Source organism: Mytilus galloprovincialis, chromosome 13, assembly GCF_965363235.1.
Source record: "Mytilus galloprovincialis chromosome 13, xbMytGall1.hap1.1, whole genome shotgun sequence".
NCBI classification, from domain to species: Eukaryota; Metazoa; Mollusca; class Bivalvia; order Mytilida; family Mytilidae; genus Mytilus; species Mytilus galloprovincialis.
The window spans coordinates 8,873,232-8,896,448 of NC_134850.1; the positions used below are offsets into that span (position 1 = coordinate 8,873,232).

General features: G+C 32.4%; 1 protein-coding gene across 1 annotated transcript; it reads left to right on the forward strand.

Annotated features, from left to right (window-relative positions):
- Nucleotides 1-6,968: 6,968 nt before the first annotated feature.
- On the forward strand, nt 6,969-18,672 carry LOC143056007 (sialin-like). Its single transcript, XM_076229077.1, has 11 exons — nt 6,969-7,100; nt 7,651-7,862; nt 9,726-9,959; nt 10,740-10,827; nt 11,503-11,598; nt 12,785-12,915; nt 13,717-13,866; nt 14,346-14,478; nt 15,437-15,587; nt 16,788-16,878; nt 18,224-18,672. Exons 1-11 carry the CDS (start codon nt 7,046-7,048, stop codon nt 18,401-18,403), a joined length of 1,521 nt encoding a protein of 506 aa, XP_076085192.1. The 5' UTR covers nt 6,969-7,045; the 3' UTR covers nt 18,404-18,672.
- Nucleotides 18,673-23,217: the final 4,545 nt, after the last annotated feature.

Below are 23,217 nucleotides of genomic sequence, written 5' to 3' on the forward strand. Positions count from 1 at the left end.
GAAGAATTGACATAAAGAATCGCTAGTCCGGAAATTCGTTTTACCGGTGATAAAAGTGTACATGTTAAAGTCAGAACATAAATACGTCGCATGTACATGATGTAGGTTATCATTTACTAAATGAATATGTTTTTTTTTCTAGTTATATCTTGAGCTAAGATTGATGCATATAATTATAGATAATAGTACAGTGACGTTTGATTCCCTGCCTATAAATGACAATGACTATCATAAGAATAACTATTTATTCGATTCGATATACTACATGTAAAATGATAAGGTGACACAATGCATCAAAACGCGGAGACTGTATTGTAAAGAGGAGATATAAAAACTTCTAAACACCAAACCACTTAAGCAAAAACATCTAACTTTTAATGATCAGATACATTTGGAGGAAGTGTTTGTTATTTAGGGTTTTAAATGTTCATCTCGTAGATTTCCGATGATGAATATAAATATATATCAAATGAAGTAAACAAGTCTAAATTGAAACTACGTTCAAACCTATGATTGCGTTGGATAAAAACCGCAATTTTTATACGTGTGCATGTAAAACAAATTTCGTTGTAGAAGGTTCTAGATACAGCACAAACAACATTTTCCAAAAGATTAAAAAAGTGAAAAAGTATATTTAAACAAAACGCATTTGACTAACAGGTCGAACAAATGATGTTCTTTAATCTTGCTGACTGCCATTGGCGATTGCCAAATAAAATTAATCACGAGATGTAACAAAATGGATCTTAATATAAATTTAATACTAAACTGAAAACAATTAGCTTGTGGCCAAAATGTTATGCCACAAACACAAAGTGTTAATATTTTTTTTTGTACACCAGATCTAGATTTCGACAATATATGTCTCTTCAGTGATGTTAGGGATCGAAACGGTATTTGGAAGGCCATATAATGTATCCTCAATTTTAGATAGACTCCTGAATTTTAAGAGTCAAGGTGTAATACCACCATTGATTTTCCCCTATTAGTGTCTTTGTTAAATTTGCACTTTTCAAAAATATGTGCAGAATTTATCTTTGTTTCAAATAAACAAATACTTGGCATGAGTAAAGTTTTATCCTGTCCAGTACTATAGAAAAAAATTCACATAACATTTCATTGCATATAAGAAAATAATCATCATTGGAAGTTAACCAATCAAATGTCTCCCCTTATTTTATCTGTGTACAAGGTTTAGTCACCATGTAACCTCAAGATTACAAAATTTTCTATAGAAATCCCAAATAAAAAATAATGGTGTTTTGAAATACCCAAGACATATGTTTATGACACAGACATGTTTTACTGCAATAAAATGTAGGATTGATTACCTACAACTGTCAAATTCAAGGGAATTTTTTTTTATACGTACTTTCGTATACAACCGGATGTGACGTACCATGATTTGGTGGTATTACACCTCAATATAGGATGAACGGATCATATAAACCGGAGGGAAAATATGAAACAAGTCCAAACGAAATGAACGTAATATATATATACTAGATGTAAACGTAATGTATACTCGATGTATACATTGAAACATTTATTTACTTCTAGTGCCGTATATGACACTTAAAAAACTCAACACAGATACCAGGCTTATACTGAGTTTTACTGTGTGTATACTGTGTGTTTGTTTATTCTACATTGTCTAGAGCTATAGCGGGAGGGTTGAGATCTCACAAAACATGTTTAAGCCTGTGCTTATTGGCGCCCGACCCGAGTTAGGAGCCTCTGTCCTTTGCTAGTTTTTTTCAATTTTAGTTCATTTAAATATGTTTTGTAGTTTAGTATGACGTCAATGACGCAATACACATTTTTATTTACGGGCTAGCTGAGAACCACCTCCGGAAATTTCTACCTGCATTGAAACCCCATTGGTGTCCTTCGGCAGTTATCTGTTCTTTTGTTGGGTTGTTGTCTTTTTGACATATTACCCATTTTCATTCTCAGTTGTATTATATATTGTCTCTTTCATCAATGCGTCAGGCCAAAATATTTGAAAAAACCAAAAGATATACAAACTTTGAAGATTTCATTAAATTTATAATTTTAGTTATAAAATGTATAATAGACAAAACTAGAGGCTCTAAAGATCCTGTGTCGCTCACCTGTATTTACTGATGCTTTGGGAATCATGTAAAATAAGGTTAAAATCAAACGTTATAGTTTAAGATATCATTAGATACTATAATAGTATCTAAGATAATAGCAAAAAACTGCAAAATTTCAATAAAATTACTAAATGAGGGGCAGCAACCCAACAATTGGTTGTCGGATTTGTCTGAAAATTTCAGGGCAGATATATCTAAATTTGCTGAACATTTTTGCTACCAGTCAGATTTGCTCTAAATGCTTCAATTTCAGAGATTGCATTTTACCCTATGTACTATTTTGAACCATGTCTGCCATCTCGGTAGGCGGGCAGGGTCATCGGACACATTTTCAAAACTACATACATATGATGATTGTGGACAAATTTGGTTACATTTTGTCTTCGTAGTTTCAGAGGAGAAGATTTTTGTAAAAGATTACAAAAATTTACGAAAAATTGGTAAAACTGACTATAGGTTGCACTTGGTAAATACAGCTGTTTCTCAAACCACGCCTCTTTTCGGGAGATTTCGCATTGGAAAAGATGAAAAAGAGAAAAGATCTTTTCTAAATCTTTCCTTTGCCAACAAAGGTCTCGATAGCGTCAACCTAGGCAATATCCTTCATCATAAATTAGTTCAATCGAAAATACCTCCTTATTTCAAAGACCAGTCAATAATTTCTTATACCTATACCAAACCTATTGCAACTAAAAATAACAAACGCGTTTTGCAGGATCTCGATATTGACGACTTCAAGTCTAAACCTCCTGATTGCACTTGTACTAGTTCCCAATTGACATATAATCCTGCTGGCCATGTTATTACCGGTGACCTTAACATTGTTAATAACACTTCTCTACGAAATGTGTTATCGAAAGGTTCGAAATATCGTGAGCCTAAATCCATCAATTGGAAATACAACTTTAAAATTTTGATGGATTCAGTCGAGGATTATGTCAGGCAATGGGCTAAGCGCGAGAAGGAAGACGTAGACACTCTTTCCAAATGGATTAAGGCAGTGAGGTCGTTGATACAAATCAGAATTAAGAAACTGAATGGGTCCATCAATGCCCATGCTACGTCAATCTTTAAAGACCCAAATGTTGCAAAAGACCTATCCGACCTCCATGACAGATATGTTGTTGTCCCCGCAGATAAGGCCCCACATAACATCGTTTTTGTGTGTAAAAGTCATTACATTAACTGCTTGATAAACGAGTAAGGTATTGACAATTCACTTGGAAACTCAACATATACCCTCACCACACTTACCAAAGAGGAAATCCTGGATAATCATAGGTCTGTTCTATGTTCCTTTGGAATTTCAACCAAAGATGAAGAACTGGATCTTCCATTACTGTATTGGATACCTAAACTACATAAGTGTCCTTACAAACAACGGTATATTGCTGGGTCTTCCAAGTGCTCCACGAAACCTCTTTCTAAATTATTAACATCTATTTTATCAGCAATCAAAGACGGGCTTCAAAGTTATTGTGAAACTGCCTATTCTAGAGGTGGCGTGAATCAGATGTGGATACTTAAAAATTCCAAAGATCATTTAGAGTACATACAATCTAACTCTCTTTCATCTTGTAACAGTTTTTAAACAATTGACTTTTCTACTCTCTACACAAGTATTCCACATTCCAAACTAAAAGACAAACTGAAAGAGTTGGTATTACTTTGCTTCATAAAAAAAGAATGGCCAACGTAGATACAAGTATCTTGTCTTAGGGAGGGTTAAATCCTACTTTGTAAAAAATCACTCTGATTCAAACAAGAAATTCTCTGAAACTGATATTATCAAGATGCTTGATTTCTTGATTGACAACATATTTGTTACGTTCGGAGGACGTGTTTTTAAACAGACTGTCGGCATTCCAATGGGAACAAACTGTACCCCACTACTTGCCGACTTGTTTCTTTATTATTATGAGGCTGACTTCATGCAGGAACTTCTTAGGAAGAAAGATAAGAAGTTAGCAATGTCCTTTAACTCTACTTTCCGCTATATAGATGATGTTCTTTCACTAAACAATTCAAAATTTGGTGACTATGTGGAACGCATCTATCCCATCGAACTAGAGATAAAGGATACTACAGATACAGTTAAGTCGGCTTCATATCTTGACTTACATCTAGAAATTGACACTGAGGGTCGGTTGAAAACAAAACTTTACGACAAAAGAGATGATTTCAGCTTTCCAATTGTGAAATTTCCATTTCTAAGTAGCAACATTCCAGCAGCACCTGCATACGGGGTATATATCTCCCAATTGATACGATATTCCCGTGCTTGCATTTCCTATCATGATTTTCTTGATAGAGGGTTGCTGCTCAAAAGGAAGCTATTAAACCAAGAGTTCCAAATGGTGTAGTTGAAATCATCCCTTCGTAAATTTTACGGACGCCATCACGAGTTGGTTGACCGTTATGGAATAACCGTTTCACAAATGATATCGGATATGTTCCTTACGTCGTAACTACAATCCCCTTCCCTTTCATGAATGTGACCTACCGAATTAGACTATTTACCGGATTTGTAATCACATAAGCAACACGACGGGTGCCACATGTGGAGCAGGATCTGCTTACCCTTCCGGAGCACCTGAGATCACCCCTAGTTTTTGGTGGGGTTCGTGTTGTTTATTTTTTAGTTTTCTATGTTGTGTCATGTTTACTATTGTTTTTCTGTTTGTCTTTTTCATTTTTAGCCATATGGCGTTGTCAGTTTGTTTTAGATTTATGAGTTTGACTGTCCCTTCGGTATCTTTCGTCCCTCTTTTAGAATATTCATAGAATATTAATTTCGTTTACATACTGGTTCCCAGTTATGCTCTCTGTGTTCCATCTCATAGAAACATAACTTGGGGATGTTACCAGTAAATATACATGTGCATATTGTTTACATTGAAATCTGTGGAAACCCTTCATTCGAGGTAGGGATAGTTAAGAAAATTAGTGTTAGTTTAAACTCTGAAAAGTTCAGAGCATATAAACGTTGAAAATATGCCGCACAGCCCTATATTTTGACCTTTGAAATTTTTTTTTAGTGCATATGAACTTTCAGTTCTAGGATAAGATTTTTTTCAAAACTTCATAGTAAAAGTGGTACAGTTTTAGCTGTAAAAAGAGTTCCTATGAGAAATTGCATTATCAATATTTACAGAAATGCAACATATAAAGGACAATAGCACCTGAAGGGGTCCATTGACCATTTTGATCATGTTGACTTATTTGTAGATCTAACTTTAATGAACATAATAGCTGTTCATAGTTTACCTCTATTTATAATAATATTCTAGATAATAACCAAAAACGCAAAATTTCCTTAAAACCACCAATGAAGAGGTAGCAACCAAAAAAACGGGTTGTCTTATTCATCTGAACATTTGAGGGCAGATAAATCTTGACTTGATAAACAATTTTAACTAATGTCAGATTTGCTCTAAATGCTTTGGTTTCAGAGTTATAAAGCCAAAATCTATCTTTGACTCTTTTAGCCATGGCGGCCATCTTGGTTGGCCGGCCGGGTCAACGGACACATTTTTTAAACTACATACCCTAATGATGAGTGTGGACAAGTTTGGTTAAATTTGCCTACGTTGTTTCAGAGAAGAATAATTTTTTGAAAGATTACAAAAATTTACGAAAAATTACAATTACTTCTTCATTGTTCTTAAGGGGTCAATTGACCATTTTGATATTTTGCCTTATTTGTAGATCTTACTTTGATGAACATAATTGCTGTTCACAGTTTACCTCTATCTAAGATAATATTCAAGATAATAAACAAAAACGGAAAAATTTCCTTTAAATTACAAATTTAGGGACAGCAACCCAACAACGAGTTCTCCGATTCATCTGAAAATTTCAGAACAGATAGTTATTGACTTGATAAAGAGTTTTACCCATGTCAAATTTGCTTTAAATGCTTTTGTTTCAAAAATATAAGTAAAAACAAAATCCCGTATGTTCTATTTTTAGCCATTGCGGTCATCTTGGTTGGTTGGCCGGGTCACCGGACACATTTTTTAAACTAGATACCCCAATGATGATCTTCTTTTTTTTTTATATATATAAATAACAAGGATTTAAAAACAATGTTTCACCGTACGGAGGAATTATTTAAGTTTGGACTTTAAACGTCTTCTGATGGGCTGAAAGTGTTCGTCTATCAGCACACAGACACAATCATGTCATTTGACCGTGAAGTCATCAACGTATTATCAATATCTAAATGGAATTAAATTTAATAATAATGAACAACTGTTACATGTGTTATGTCTTTTCGAAATAGCCTCAACAATATATACCCACTTTTATATAGCCTGCGTATATTACAGTCCTTCAAAAATATATAAACACTAAGTTATATATGATCAAATTTAAAGGGGACCTTAAAAATAGCAAAATCTAAAGCTAAAGTCAGCTTGAAAACTGTATTTTGATCTCTGATATCTTTTAGTTGTTTTTTTGTTCTGATCTGTTGCTGTCACATTTTCTGATGTCGAACATCTCTTTTTTCTTTTCATATTAACATAGAAAAATATTTCATTTTAAAAGTGAGTATTAGGACGTTGATGAGTTATGATAAAGAGATTCATGCGATGCAAAGGAGAACAAATACATTTTACTTAAAAACAAATTCCTAAAAAGTTGGATGGCATATTGAATTCATTTCTTTCAGCTGTTTAATTCAATATTTTCTTTTTTTCCCTCGTTTATTTCATTTATTACTAATCAGTCCTCAAAATATCAGAGATAAATTAAAGGCAGATTATTAAATGATATATGTTTGTATACATGTATTACATAAATTGAAAAATAAGCGAGTTGATTATTATTATATCACATCTATACATCTATACATTTATAATTCCTCTGTTTCTAATCCCATAAGATATGACCATACTCTCTAGGTTATATCACGTTATCAGTGTATGTTAAACATATCAATGGAGAAACAGGTGGAAAAGAAAGATGATGATGACAAAGGTAATTTACTTACATAATAAATATTCATATATAGATAAAGGAAGATGTGGTATGTCTATTTTCAATAATAGTTATCAAAGGTATCAGGATTATAATGTAATTAGCTAGTACATAATTTTGTTACGGAACAAACTGAAGCCCTCCTCTTGGTCCAGGTGCGGAATTTCTCGCTGTATTGAAGACCAATTGGTGGCTTTTGGATTTTTGTGCTATCGGCTCGGGTTCTTGTGTCTTTAATAAATTCCCAATTTCCATTCTCACTTTTATTTTGTCGATTTCTGGTCAATTTCTGGCAACGATCTACAGCAAGTCATCGTTCTGTTTGAAACTTGATACAGTGGTAAGAAAAGTGAGTATCATATTGAGTTAAAGTTAATGATTGGTATCAAATAAGCAATTTTCCCACTTTTGCCGAATTTTTATTATTTTTTTAAATCGATATCATATTTCCCTCTATCTGTATATGTACAGTACAAACGAAATGAAAGATAAATTTAATGTAGGCAAACTACTTTACGTCAAAAATAACATGTCGTATTTTTCTTTTTAGATGTACCCTGTTGTTGCTCACAGCGTTGGATTTTGGCGTATACTGGGTTTTTCGGTTTTGTATTTGTTTATGCATTACGAGTTAACTTTAGTGTTGCTATAGTATGTATGGTAAAGTCTTTGAATTCGTCATCATCGAACGACATCAGTGATATCAATGAAACATCTTCTACATGTTCTGGAAAAGCTGCCGAACAAGCAGTTTTTAATCAGGTATTCAATTATTAAAGTTTCCAACAAAAACATGCTTTAAATATAAGAAACATTAGTTCGAAATTCATTGATCGATTGAGAAAAAACAAATCCGGGATACAAACTAAAGCTGAGAGAAACACATCAAATGTAAGAACTACGATACAACAGAAACACAGCACTAAAATGTAACACACACAGAAACGAACTATAATATAACAATGGCCAATTTCATGACTGGGTACAGGACATTTAAAAAAAAACAACGGTGGGTTGAACCTAGTTTTGTGGCTAGCCGAACCTCCCGATTATATGGCAATGTAAAATAAAACATTAAAATGACAACATTACGTGACAGGACTACAATAAAATGGGAGAACATATATGACAGAGAAACACACGCATAAAAGCTATTAAAAGGTACCAGGTTAATAATGCAGTCCAGGTTGATACGCCAGACGCGCGTTTAGTACACACAAGACCGACCAGTGACGCTCAGATCAAAAATGTTCGAAAGCCAAAACAAGTACAAAATTAAAAAGTATGAGGACCAAAAATTTCAAAAAGGTGTGACTAATACGGCTAAGATTTTCCGCCCTGGTTCAGAACATCCTAATTATTTAGAATAATTCATACTTTTGCAAACAGTAAATTTATACAACTGACTATATAATAGATATTCATGATAACACCGAAGTGGTGACTAACTACAGAATAAATACGAATACATAACATAATCTAAACCAGCACATAAAATTTTACCAAAGAGAAACGCACAAAGTGACGTCACATTTGAATTTCTAAAAATTTCCCCAAAATAGGATATAATCAGGATAGAACTCAATATTAGGTTTGTATTACTAATATAACATTTATTAATAACAATGAAGATTTTAATACTAATTAATATGAAATTGTGGTATTAATTAGATAATAAATTGTATTATCTAGCTATATCGGGTTTTTTTCTAAATCAAACTGTAAACCAAATATTAAAAGTAGATATTTTTTAAATGTACTTTTAAAAAATGCTTCAAATCTGGTAAAAAGCATAATCCAGTAATTTTTAAAAGCTCATATCGATCGATCTTACTCAATTTAATTGGAGTTCAATTTATCATTAACGTGCTTCAAAGCCTGCAAATATAAATCAGTAACGCCATCTTTCGTAAGCTCATCACAATACAACCATAAACGCTTGCAATTTCAAAACTCATTACCACAATTTACACGCAAGATATGTTAAAACTTTCCAAAGTATCCTTAGATATGCAAAATCGTTCGTAAAACAATTGAAAACGTTAATAAACCAAACATATATGCATCTGTTAAAGAATATTTGTCGGAGAAGAGCTTCTATCATTTATCAATCTATTAATCGCTTTGCAATGCGGCATGTATTAACATACAACAACGTTTGACACGAATTCAGTCTTCTATCCCATGAATATATCTCCGCAATTCATCAAGACTGACCCAATTTACATCATCTACTAAACAGACGATTGCTAATTTGTTCTTGTCCTTTATTGTGCATCCGCTGTCTGTCACAGAAAGTTCTACACACACCAATCATCCCGTACAAAACCAGGACACAAAACAACACAAAGCATGTATATTTAACACAATTTTGCATTTTCCTACTTATTCTGTGATTTTTAAATATGAAATATGGCAATGAGAAGCCGACTGCATTAGGAATATTGATACACATTCAAGGTATTTTTTTTAAATCGAAATGGAATAAATTCTTACATATGGTGTATTTTTCTTATTCTTTGCTTAAAACCTGAAGCCATCCATTGGCTTTTTGAACAATTGTTTAAATGATGTTTTTATTCAAAAACGCATAATGATATTTTAAACAGTTTCTGACCATTACAGCATGCTGAATTTAAATGGGAAAAACAAATCCAGTCGACGCTCCTTGCTTCCTTTTTCTATGGGTATATTGTAACTCAAATTCCTGGTGGCTATTTGTCCGACAGATTCGGTGGACGACGAGTATTTGGTACCGCCATGGCAGTTGCATGCGTATGTACACTAGTGATGCCAGTGTGTGCGAGAGTATCTGTAGTTCTGGTCTACGTTCTCCGAGTCCTGCTTGGACTAGCAACGGTAAAATGTTATACACTATCAATATAAACTCTATAATTTGTATTACAGATTTAAATATGAACTGTATAATTTTGTATTGAATAGTTCAATACCGAATTCATTTTTTAGATATGTTGTAAAAAGATTGATGTGTTGTGCTAACAATAGTCAATCAATAACTGATATATGTATGTTACAGAGGAAGAGCAAATTATCGTTAAAACCAAACTCAAAAATACCATTTGCAGGCCCATTACTTGATCACCAAATTGATTTAGAACTCGTTCTCATCGATAACGGTTAAATAGTTTTATTTGCTCTTCGATTGGCAGATACATGCCACTTTAATTTATCTAAATGATCATGTAGCATTATGTCATTGACTAAAGGGACTTGCTGTACATCATCGTTAGGACATACACTAAAAATTCATATATACTGATATTTAAATTTCAGTGGTATATTTAATACCGTTAGATTTCAGGATAGATAATGTCCGTGACCAACCGCATTATAGTAGAAATAGAACAAATGTCATACCAGTATGGAAGAACGCTACCACAGACAACCTAAAAATCAACCTAAAAATCGCAAGCTTCTAGCAAATAGAGCGAGGTCAAACTGTCTGTTTACCCAACTTATTGATATAACAGCACAAGTGCAAAAGTTAAAACTACCAAAAAAAGACAATTGACACATAGTTCCGAACTAAGAGTAATTGCAGTTACTGGAAACTAAGAGACATGACTTCAGTATTCGTCATAAAAATATACTTATGATTGTATCAATAATATTTTTCAGGGAGTTTCTTTCCCATCAATGCAGTCTATGTGGGGACGTTGGGCACCTCCTATGGAGCGTAGCAGACTTGTTACTGTTTCTTACCTTGGTATGTAAAGATTGTTTATTTCGTATACCAAGTTTACCTTTTAATCCCTATAGTGCATTTCACTCGAGTTTAAGAATTTTGTAATTTATTCAAATTGTCTAGTTTTCATTTTCTTATATCGCAATTTTACTGCAATGACTTTTCTATATGTATACACGTTGGCTGTTGAGTATTGGCTAGTGCATTCCGGTTATATTTTAGAAGTGAATAATATTTTTATCTTATATTTTTTACCAATTAGGGAATACAGACAACAGTTTTTATGCACTTGAAATTGCACAAACTAATAAAACGTGAAAAACTTTGTTTAAACATTCATAGGTTGGTTCAATCTGAACACATAGTTGCAGAAAGGTAACATGTAATGACACTCTTATTTGTCAAAGGCATTCCGATTTTCATATATCAGACATAAACGATCATTTTACAGATATTTTGGGGGCAATATTTAATCAAGAGGTCTTATTGAGCAAAGTTTCACCAGAAGCAAAACTGTTACCATCAAATATTTTATTGTTAAAAACAAATACGGCTTTGATAAAAAAAAAGAGATAATCTTCTTTAAATCTTTAAAACTAGGAATTACATGTCAAGGTATTGACACACCTGTCAAGTTTTGCTCACCTTTATCAAAAATACTCTATTTGCTTATTTAGTTATGGCACTTTCTTCCAGGGACTATGTTTGGTAGCGTAGGAACATTTGCTTCGTCTGGGTATTTATGTGAATATGGCTTTGACAATGGATGGGGGTCTATATTTTATATTACTGGTAAGTGGTAAGTAGAATGGTGCATGTTTACTTCATCTGAATGCAACAATAATGTCTATATATTTTAACCTTCCAGAGGCTGTCTCGTCCGATTTATCTTTTCATCTTTACATCTTACCATCTTCATCCGTATGACTGGTTTGTTGATTTGCAATATACGTACTGTCTTTCTGCTTACACACTACACATTAATTATCAATGTACCAAGCTTGTTTTGTAACACATCTATACACCTGTTTGATAGTTTATTGAAAATTTCTACAACTCTAGACCATATAATGCCACTGTACGTCATGTTGTCTTATATCCAACATAGTGTTGGTAGTTTTGCTAAGCGAATCATGGACTTAACTATTCATTTTAAATTGAATTTATTGAAACTAGCCAACAGGTTTTCTGGAAATAACCTCTACGTGGAATTTCTCAATCAGCATATTAAACTGCAAAAACAAAACGGTTAATTGGTCGAATACATCTCCTTTCAACAAGATGCATCTATACTTTACAAAAGCAAATCGAACTTTTATTTTGTATGATGTTGAGACATGAATTCAAATAATTTCTATAAACCTTTAATCAAGACTCAAACACAGACAAGACACATTAAATAACACAAGACTTCATTGCTGTGATAAGCGTATAAAAAAGAAGATGCGATATGATTGCCAATGAGACAACTCTCCACAAGAGACAAAAATTACACAGAAATTAACAATTATAGGTGACCGTACGGCCTTCAACAATGTGCAAAGCCCAAACCACAAAGTCAGCTATAAATGACCCCGAAATGACAATATAAAACATTTCAAACAAGAAAACTAAGGGCCGTATTTATTCGTCACCATTAGATAACAAAGACTTATACAAGCAGAGCTTGGTTTGAGTTTGTAAAATTGCTTTCCTTTTTTTTCTATATTATCAGGTTCTGAAACCAAATGCATATGGCAGAACTAATGTAAATATTGGCTAGAGTCATGAAAACAAGCCAATTTACAAGTAAAATTAGAGTAATTGTTAATAAAGTAGAAAATAGAGATATGGAATTCCTGGGGAAAATCTAAACGAAAAGTCTATAAGCAAATGGCAAAATTAAAAGCTAAACAATTGTTTAAATATTTTAATCTACATTCATGTGCAGTTTGTTTATTCGTATAAGGTTTAAGATGTTAACATTTTTTGATAATAGGTGGTTTAGCATGTATATGGGTTATAGTGTGGTTCATTCTTGTCCGCGATACTCCATCGGATCATCCCTGGATCAGTGAAGCAGAACGAGACTATATCAATAATAGTATAGAATATGACAACACAAAGCGGGTATGTGTTTAGTAAAGAAAACAGTAGCATACCGCTGTACAAGAGTCGACTGAGAGAAAATAATTCAGGGTTAAAATTTTAAACCGAGGGAAACCCATCAGCTAAAAGATAAAAACAATAAACACCAGATACACTTAACTGCAACATAAAAAAGAGCCGACAAATATAGAAACTGAATATTTGATAACAACTGCCATACATCCATATTTCAATTTTGCTGCAGGACATGTTAAAAAAAAATAGTGAATAAAACCGGTTTTGTATGGCTAGCCAAACCTCCCGCTTATATTGCAATGTTTAAAACATCGCTCAAGTGACAGGAATAGGGATACAGTACACACTAACAAAAGAAACCTCAGCACATAGAAACGCATGAATAAAAAATAAAATAGTACATTAGTAACATTAGTGACATGTAAACCGCAGAATACCAACGTACACCTTTCATTAACTCAACGTATTTTTCTGACGTTTATTTCTTTTTTTTAATCTGACGAAGCAACAAATGTCAAATGTACAACCTTTGATGAATAACATAATGGATAAACAAAACATTAGACGAAGAAGAATGAATACATATAACATTGTTTCTCACAATCAAAGAATGACAATTGGTGCTGAATATGAAAAATATTATCAAAAAAAAGGAGCAACTTTAGTCAATCATACAAAATAAACACTATCGCTATGTTTAGTTTAGTTTCGACTTATGAGTTACACTGTTCCTTTGTATCTTTCGTCTCTCTGTTATAGCTATCATTGTGTTCAAAAATAAATAATAATCCATTACATTTATTTTAGTCATCAACAGTTCCATGGGTTGAAATAGCCAAATCACCAGCCGTGATGGCTTGTATAACTGCGCATGTCTGTAATAACTGGATAAATTATACTCTCTTAACAAGTTTGCCTGCATTTATGAAAGCAGTCCTGAAGTTTAACATCAAAAGTGTAAGTTTTTGCTTTATGTCGACTTAGGGTAATCATATTTTTATATCATAATTTGTTGTTATTCATTTTTGTTCACATGCCCTTTATTATTAAATGGATAGAAAAATAAGATTAAATGAAAAAATACCGAACTACACCATGACAAACAAATTGAGATAACATAACACAATCAAAACTAGAACTGAAGTGAACACGTCATTGACAATGAATAACCTATAATGGGCTTAAAAATAGCCTTACACTTTTGAACATTCTTTTTCCTTTTCGGGAAATTTAATTTCAAATTTCCAATTGAAATTGTTACCAGGTTTAATGGTTTTCTGTATTAGAAAGTCCCTGTAAAAATTCAGGAATATGACAGTTGCTATCAATTCGTTTGATGTGTTTGAACTTTTGATTTTGCCATTTGTTTAGGGTCTAAGTTTTAAATTTTCATCGGATTTTTGTTGTTGTTATTTTATTTGTTTGTATTTTTATAGAATGGAGTGTTATCTGCTGTACCTTACCTTTGTCAAGCTGTGTCTGGTTTTGGAGTAGGCCAAATGGCCGATCTTATTCGTTCTAAACAGTTATTGTCCACTACAGGGACAAGACGCTTATGGAACACCATAGGTGACTATAGTATCGATGACTTACCATTTTTCAAATTAAAGTACAACGTTACCTCAAGAAAACATAAACTTTAAATACTGAATGTTCTGTCATTATTGTCTTTTAGAAATTAAATGGTAGGGAATGTACTATTAATTCATGAACAGACAGAGTTACATGTACAGTCATTATGAAGTGATAAAATGTCTCCTCGTATTAATCAATCAAAATTTGAAATTTTTACCTGAAATATGATAATAAAAAATAAGTATCAAATATTGTTTTTATATCGAGATTAACATATCTATATATAAGTCTTGTTTCTTATACACGTAATAAACTAATAGAGATACGCTTTAATCACACATGGGGAAAAATTGAAGAACACTAATTGCGATATGAAGTTAAACACAGTGGAGGTGTTACAATAAAAAATTAATGCTTCATGTTTTAGATTCAGCACTTGTACTACAATTAGTGATCCTATAACAATACATCCATAGATAGGGTATCATATATCCTTTCTGTTATTTCATTCAATCCAAATTTGTATTAACTGTTTATAATTTCTTTTCCATTTCCTAACCGTTGTGTGTTCCTTATTTCCTAACCCAATTCCATCTGATAGGATCATGACAACAACATTTAACAACCAAGAAGAACCAACTATTGCTTAAATGATAATTTTAAGATGCTCTGCAAGTCATATCAAACTGTTATTCGAGATGCAAAATAAAAATGTATATTTGCATTATTATAGTTCTTCCCATAATTTTATGGCCAGTTTATATAGTAAGAAGCTATAAAATGTTTCATCAAATTCATTGATGTATACACTAAACCAAATTCTAGAATGTCCAAAGGATTTTCTTTGTATTTTTTACATTAAGGGAAAAGTCGATGACAAATGTGTTATTCTATGATTGTTTTATTATGTCTTTTGTTATGATATAGTGAAAATAAATGCTTGTTTCTTCAGCGTTTATCGGAGCAGGCGCCTTTTTGATTGGTACAGGATTTGTCTCATGTGATCAGCGCAATATAGCTGTTGCATTTCTCTCGATAGCTGTTATGTTTACCGGATTTAGTAGAGCAGGATACGTCGTTAACCATGTAGACTTTGGCCCAAAGTAAGTTCATTCTATAAGAAAATCATACTACGATAATCATTGTATGTGTAAAATAATGTTAATGGTCACAAAGGGTACACAATTATGAGTATCTTTTAATGGCACATTCACATTGAAATAAAACAAAAACACGCTATTTACACATAGTTACTGTCTAAATAGATAAATGCTTTATAATAAACATATTTTTTCTGCATAAGAAAACTATTGGTAAGAACGGAGAATATGTCCATTGAACACATATGATGCAGCACCTTACATATATCGTAAAGAAACATAACTCAAGAACGGTAAAAGTGACGCATCCCCGAACTTGATCTTTGTATTGTGGTTATAAGCATTAGTCAGCAGTTTCCTAGTTAGTTTTGAAAAATACAAGAATTATAATGTAATACGCCAGACACGCGTTTTGTCTACATAAGACCCATATTAGTGAAGCTCAGATCAAAATAATTAAAAATACAAAGTTGAAGAGCAATGGGGACCCAAAATTCCCCAAAAAAATTCCTAAAACGGCTAGGTTATATATGCCTGAGATTCTATGCCTGGGATGATATAATCCTTTTAAAAAAATTTAAGTTTAGTAAACAGGAAACATTTGGTTGAGGCAAATTAAAGTAAGAGAACAGAAACTTATTTTAGGACGAGCGGACGGACGTATGGATGGACAAGGGTAACACTTAATGCCTCTACGCCTCGGCGGGGGCGTCAACAATTTGTGTTTTTAATATTTTAGGTAAACAAAGTTCATAAACAATATCAACTAAAATGTTGCATATCACTCTTAAATAACCCATCGCAAGATTATTTATAAAGGGAAGACATAATGATTGATCATCCAATAGCTCTTAGAGAAACGATGACCAAATTATGTATACATTTCCTTGTGGGCAAAAATATGTGTTGTGTCGTTTTGGTAGGAGAAATTTGGAGAAAGGAGTTAATGTGAATGACTACTTAGCAGACATTTCCTTGATTTATTACACGTTTCCAAGTGATAGGTGTAGCAAAGGATATTAAACGGAAGTGACTGTATATGTTTATCACTGCTAAAACGTCTGTAGTATAAATCAACTTCCTTTGCAAAAGCTTTTGGATTTCAATTACTCGTGTTGAACGGATCTAGATTCATATCCCTTTAATATACATGTATAATAAAAGCTTTCAATTTTTTCAATTAAATGTAATTATCTTATTTAGATATGCTGGAGTCTTGTATGGTATCACTAATACGTTTGCCACTGTGCCTGGTATGGTGGCCCCTATAGTAGCAGGCGCCTTGACACCAAATGTAAGTGCATTACCTCATGTGTACCTCCTATTAACAGTATACAATACAATACTAATTTGTCCTGAATCATATAGTTATCAACTATTTTAGTTGAATCATTTAATCCAATGGCTTTGATCAAGCAATGACAAAACTGAAATAACACATGACTGAACATTGTAGTCACGAAATCATAGAATAATTTTCATGCATGGTTTTAAAAATTAATATAGTAAAGTAACTATAAAATAGGTAAAGGAGAATTTCGAACTTTAGCACAATAGATTACCAATGTTTACTCACTACAGAACATTTTTAAAGTAATTGTTGTTACGCAAAAATGTTTTGTCTGTAATGCAAAGAAAATTAAATAATTCAAAGGTTGACCATTGCCTAGATAGAAAAGGTACACAATACACCTACTAAATATATATAGATAAAGCTCTTATAGGCCAAACGATTGACAGTGAAATATCATACAAAGAGGGATTAGCTCGTGAATATAGATGTATAACCTCTTTAATACCTACAGAGCATTAATCCAAAAAAAGGACATACAAAGACACCCTGAAATTTAATTCACGTTTAAAGACATGTTATTCATTTTGAAATACACCTATCATATTATGTTGCTTGTTTGAATTAGTATGTATTTTATCATGAATGTGGGTCCTACTCCGAGGAATATATGACAAAAATCATCAGAGATACTAGGCTTATATGCTCGTACGATCGATGCACTAGTACAATTGAGAATGGAAAAGGAAAAGGAGTATGCGTCTCAACAATCCGACAAATGAGCAGAAAATCGTATAGTTTGTACATATTTCGAGCAAAATACACCCTATGAGTATGGTCGTAAATTTCAAAATATGTTATTAAAACCAAATTATGTATGACATGAAAACCGGAGCTCACAATTAAACTCTTTTTTATAGTTATTATTGTATAAAAAAAATATATGATATTGAAATAAAAGGGCTTGTATCTAAGATCAGATGTAATTTTTTCTGTAACTGGGAACTTCCGTAACCCAATTGTCTCTTTAATGCTATTGAAGAATTGAACAATTTGAATTGTTTAACGAACTGTTTAACACACTATAGACTTAGGTATTGTTTGGATATGCAAAATGCAATCATTTTATTTAAACCTAAAGGTAATTTGAATAACTGCTGAAAATTGAAAACAATAAATTTAGGCGAAAGTTACATTGTATATGTCAAAGAGATAACGTCATTAAATATTACACAAAGGCAAAAAGAGTTAAATGTCACAACATAGATAACGATGAAGCTATCAAATAGTGGTTTATATCATTACAATATTTATATGTTTTTAATCATTTTATATCTATTAAATGCAGGATACTCAAGAAGAGTGGAGGAACGTGTTTTATGTTTGTGCTGCTTTCTGTGTAGTTGGAATAGTGGTATTTGGATTATTCTCAAGTGGCGAGATTCAGGAATGGGCGAAGGATCGCGAAGAGATTATTGTTGAAAAGCCAGCAATTGACACAGATACAAATACAATTATGATGAAATGATATAGATAAGCTAAACAATTCAAGCAGGATCATTATATTAAAATCGCTTGGAATTATAGCGATTGTTTGATTAACAGTTTTAAAATTAAAAGAAATAAAGATGGATATGTACCATATACGTGGATGCAAACTCATAAAGTTTTATCAGAAGAAAACAAATTTGTTCCGAGCTATAAAGCCCTTTTAAAGACATGAAATCTCGAAGACCAAGATCTAGACAACGTCGTTCTAACAATGGAATTAATAATAAATGTAACTAAGTATCTGAATTCTGTCTTCTATATTTAGTCTTTGAAGTTTCTACTTTTTTAATTTCAAGAAAACACCAGAAAACATAAACGAAATGTTCTGAAGGAATTTTCTGGTAAAGTTTTATCAGGTTTAGCCCAGTACTTTCAAAAGAAAAGAATTTTTAGAAGTTTATGACGTGAACGGTAGACTCTAAAATCGATACCTTATGCTTTTTGCTATTATTTGGTTCTTATTGTTTGCTATTATGAGTCTGACTTGATATGTATAGTTTGTTCTTAAGGTTTAATTCACCATTTTCTAGATTTGAAAATGCCTGTACCAAGTCAGGAATATGACAGTTCTTGTCCATTAGTTTTTTATGTGTTTTGTCATTTGATTTTGCCATGTGATTATGGACTTTCCGATTAGATTTTCCTCTGAGTTCAGTATTTTTGTGATTTTACTATTTGCTGATAAACAACTTTCTCAAATGGATCAAATATTGGTATATTGTTAATGTTCTTACTGAGGAATTCAAAAAGTTTTACAATAAAGAGGCATAATATATAATTGCCAATGAGACAATAACCCACAATAGTTCATATTGATAAGACGTAAGTTATATAGTACAAGCAACCATGCGGCTCTCGTCAATGTGTAAATTCATACCGTTTAGTCAGCTTTAAAAGTTCCCTAAATGAATAATGCGAAGCAATTCAAATGAGAAAACTAAGAACAGTTCAGAAATTGTCCTAGTGAGATATTTGTTTTATGAACTGTGTATGAAGATTTTATCAATCTGCACACATGAACAGAATAGGATTTGGGTTGACAAGTAAGGTTATATTCTCGGTAATACGATAACATCTACAATAAAATCGATATCTTTTATGTTTGGACATTGTATAGCTCCATGTACGGATTGAAGTTTGTTCATCGTTGCAGGCAGATTTATTCATTGGCGGGGAGTCGTCTTATTGATGATAGGCTTACTATAATTTATCATGTTTTAATAATATCCAACATATGATTACAGTATGAATTTAACATAATTCAAGGATATATTTCTTTCGTATTCAATCTTTGAAGAAAAAAACCATGTTTGACCGTAATGGCATCATGTAGAAATAATCTGTTTATATGCTGAAAGCTAAATAATTTAAAATCAACAAAAATCTAAAACTCCCAGTTAAATTTAAGAGAGAGAGTTCATAAAACCTGAGAAAATCAAACGTCTAACTCTATTAACCAAAGGAATATCATTGTCCTGACATGGAACATGCATTTTCGGAAGAATAAATGACTTTCGGTTGTTAATTGTTGGGTTTTTTCTTTTGTTTTTGGGGATGCGGGAGTGACGAATACATAGCGGGTATTTAATTCACGTTTACCTAAGAGATATCGTTTTATTCCTATTCACATAGAACGTGTTTGTTAATAGTCATAAACAATGCTTACTACCGACAAGGTTAGGATATTACACCATAACCAAGACAATCCTATATTAATAGTCTTGTATTGGTTAGAAGACATTAACAATTAAAACCAAGGAGTAAACAAAGACTAAAAAACCAAAGGACATTTACATCAACAATTATAAATAAGAAATAAGAAACAACACGAACTTCACTAAAAACCGGGAGTGAGAACAGGTGCTCCGGAAGGGTAAGCATTTCCTGCACCGTATTCTGCACCCGTCGTGTTATTTCTTTGTTCAGTTCGGTAATGATGGAAGGTTATTATGACTGAGGAAGAATATCAGATATGATTTCTATCACACTTTTTTCATAATGGCCAAACAGCTCATGATGGCGACCCTAAAATTTCTTGAGTGATGACCTTAATTTGATTGATTCATAGCCCTGTCTTAGCAACTTTTGAGAAAGCAGTATTCCTCGTTCAACAAAATCAACGTACTTTGAGCTAGCTCTAGAGTAACGTATCAAAATATGTAATATAGCGCCATTACAAACTTAATCCCAATTTTATATTCTATTTTTATCAATTTATCTGTGACGTCACTATTTGTGGCTTTGGTACATTCGTGCGACAAACAGTTCATAATTGTTTTTGGATGATCTTGTCATGCTGTTCTGTACTATTATATCATCTATTTATGTAACTATGTATCTGTCCTGGGTGTTCTTGCATTTATTTATACTGTATTCATGTCAAGTTATGGTGTCATACAACCAGTATTTTTACATTGACATATAAGCGGGAAGTTTTGCTTGCCATAAAACAGGCTCTACCCACATTTTTTTTTTCTTAAAATGTCTTGTGACACATTAGGAATGTGACGGTTGATACTAAATAGTCTGTTTCTATGTATATTGGCGTTTGTTTTTGAAGCAGTTCAATGTTTCTATTTTTTTTTCTTCTTTTTGTTGATGTGTTTCCCTCGGGTTTGGTTTGTGACCCGGATTTTTTTACGCTTAATCAATTTTATGACTATTGAACAGCGGTGTACTACTGTTGCCTTTATTTACCCTATATATAGTTTTATTCCTTTCCACGTAGAAAGTGTTTTAATAGCAAAAACAGTTCTTAATAGGACAAAGAAATCGGTATAAAAAAACAAATGAAAGTACCACACACAAAGTTAACACAATATATACGTCAAAATAAGCTACGATAAATACAAAATAGTTCAAACAAGAATATCAATGTATTAGTTCATCTCTTTGTTTATAAGTAGAGGTTGGTCATTTACAAACGTATCAACCGCATCGTATACGTTGACGTATCCGCATCTGCAGATATATCAAAATATATTATGTGATCCCGAGCTTATTAATAACACCATGCTTCATTTTTATAAAAACAACTAATTGGAATCTCTTCGAAACAATCAAACATACACTTTAAATATTTGTGATAGTGGTGTTTTGAAAAAAAGGGGGGTTCTATCAACTACTTTTACATGCCTTTAAAAATGAGTAATTGTAGAGCAGGTACACGAATATCGATCACAATCCTTTAATAATCCAGTAAAAAACAAAATCCAAGATCTCATATGAATAAACACAAAAAAATCAAATGTACTACTTATATACATGTAAGGAACTTTGAATATTGTTCATTTACGACTTTATCATAAAAGGTAATAGAAAAGTCCTGAGTACCACTCTATTTGTCAAATAAAAATTTCAAAATTGGTTCTACGTGAGCACAAGTTCATACACAAACAAACGATTTTACCGTATTCACTAATATCATGCCCGTTCCAACTATCCGGAATATCTTTAAAAGTCGGGTTACATATTCCACAAAAACTCGATATTTCCTAATTGTTTTGTAAATATCTGCATTAGAAATTAATCAGTTGCCAAATTGCATTATTGAAAGTACATATTAACATTAAAGCTCGGGATCACATACTGTATTTTGGTATATCTGCAGATGCCGCAGGCCGAGGATCTGTTCAATATTTTACAGAATGGACTGTTAGAGGCTTATATCTTACTTAAAACATTGTTTAACACGTCAAAAAGGTTAACAAATGCAATTAAATAAAAAAAAATTATTTTCATCAACTGTGAAAATTGTTTTGTGAATAAACTTTCTTTACATTGAAATTTATCCTACATTTAGTCCCTTTTTAAACAGTAGCTCAACTTAAACAATAGAAAAAAAGAAAGTACAGGTGAAGGTAAACATTGTCAACATGCAAGGCTACATGTAGATTAAGACTCAGGGTATGGGTATCATGATTTTTGCGTGTGTTAGGACTACTCCAAATATGCCCCGTGAATACTTTTACATGCGTTTTGTGTTCCAAAATGAATAAAAGACGTTGAAAGTATATTCCTAATACACAAAAAAATGAAAGTGGTGATTAGTGATTGTGCTGTTTCAAACTTTTGATTAAAATCAAATGTGTATTCAGATATATCCCATTTAAGTGTGGATTACAAAGATGATATAGTTTTAGCAGCTGATAAAGGCAAGTTTTATATATTTCAAAATGTAGTCCTCTCCTTTCAGTTTCTTGTTTCTTCTCGGATTTAATTTCTTACTAGGTGAATGAAAAAAAGATGAGAAAAAAACACATGTGAAGACAGGTTCACGTTGAACCATATTGAGTGCACCGCAATCGAACTTGTTTCAATTATATAATTTATAGGAACAAATGAAGAGATAACAACTTGCACTCGTTTTACATTCTTTTGTTGTACATCGGAATTTTCAAAAGAATGGGATTGTTTACCAAAACGGTACCATCTGATAAGCCATCTTTTTTATCGATTATTTTCCTGGAAGGTCGTGTCACCTCTTTTTTTCGTTTATTTGTATATTGATGTTCCTTGTGTTGTTTTATTTTTAATATTACGGAACGTATTTTTGTCTGTCGATTTCCTTTTGCAAAAAAAACCCTCTCTCTCTCTTACATACAACATTCACTACGAACAAAGTGCTAATCGAACACACGGTTGATTTGTTTTACAGATAATATGCAGTAACGTTTCAGTAATTCTGCTTAAGTTCCCATATCAATTGTCGTTCATAAGCGAAATGTTGCATTATATGCATATTCAAGCAATAATATCAGACTTAAAAAACAACTTGTAAATCTACGCAGA

What these genes read in the sequence shown, in the direction of transcription:
- LOC143056007 (XM_076229077.1), top strand. Translation starts at nt 7,046, where the DNA reads ATGTTAAACATATCAATGGAGAAACAGGTGGAAAAGAAAGATGATGAT. An exon ending in AACAAGCAGTTTTTAATCAG is followed by an intron (nt 7,863 to 9,725) that starts GTATTCAATTAT and finishes TGACCATTACAG; the next exon opens with CATGCTGAATTTAAATGGGA. An exon ending in GTCTATATTTTATATTACTG is followed by an intron (nt 11,599 to 12,784) that starts GTAAGTGGTAAG and finishes TTTTGATAATAG; the next exon opens with GTGGTTTAGCATGTATATGG.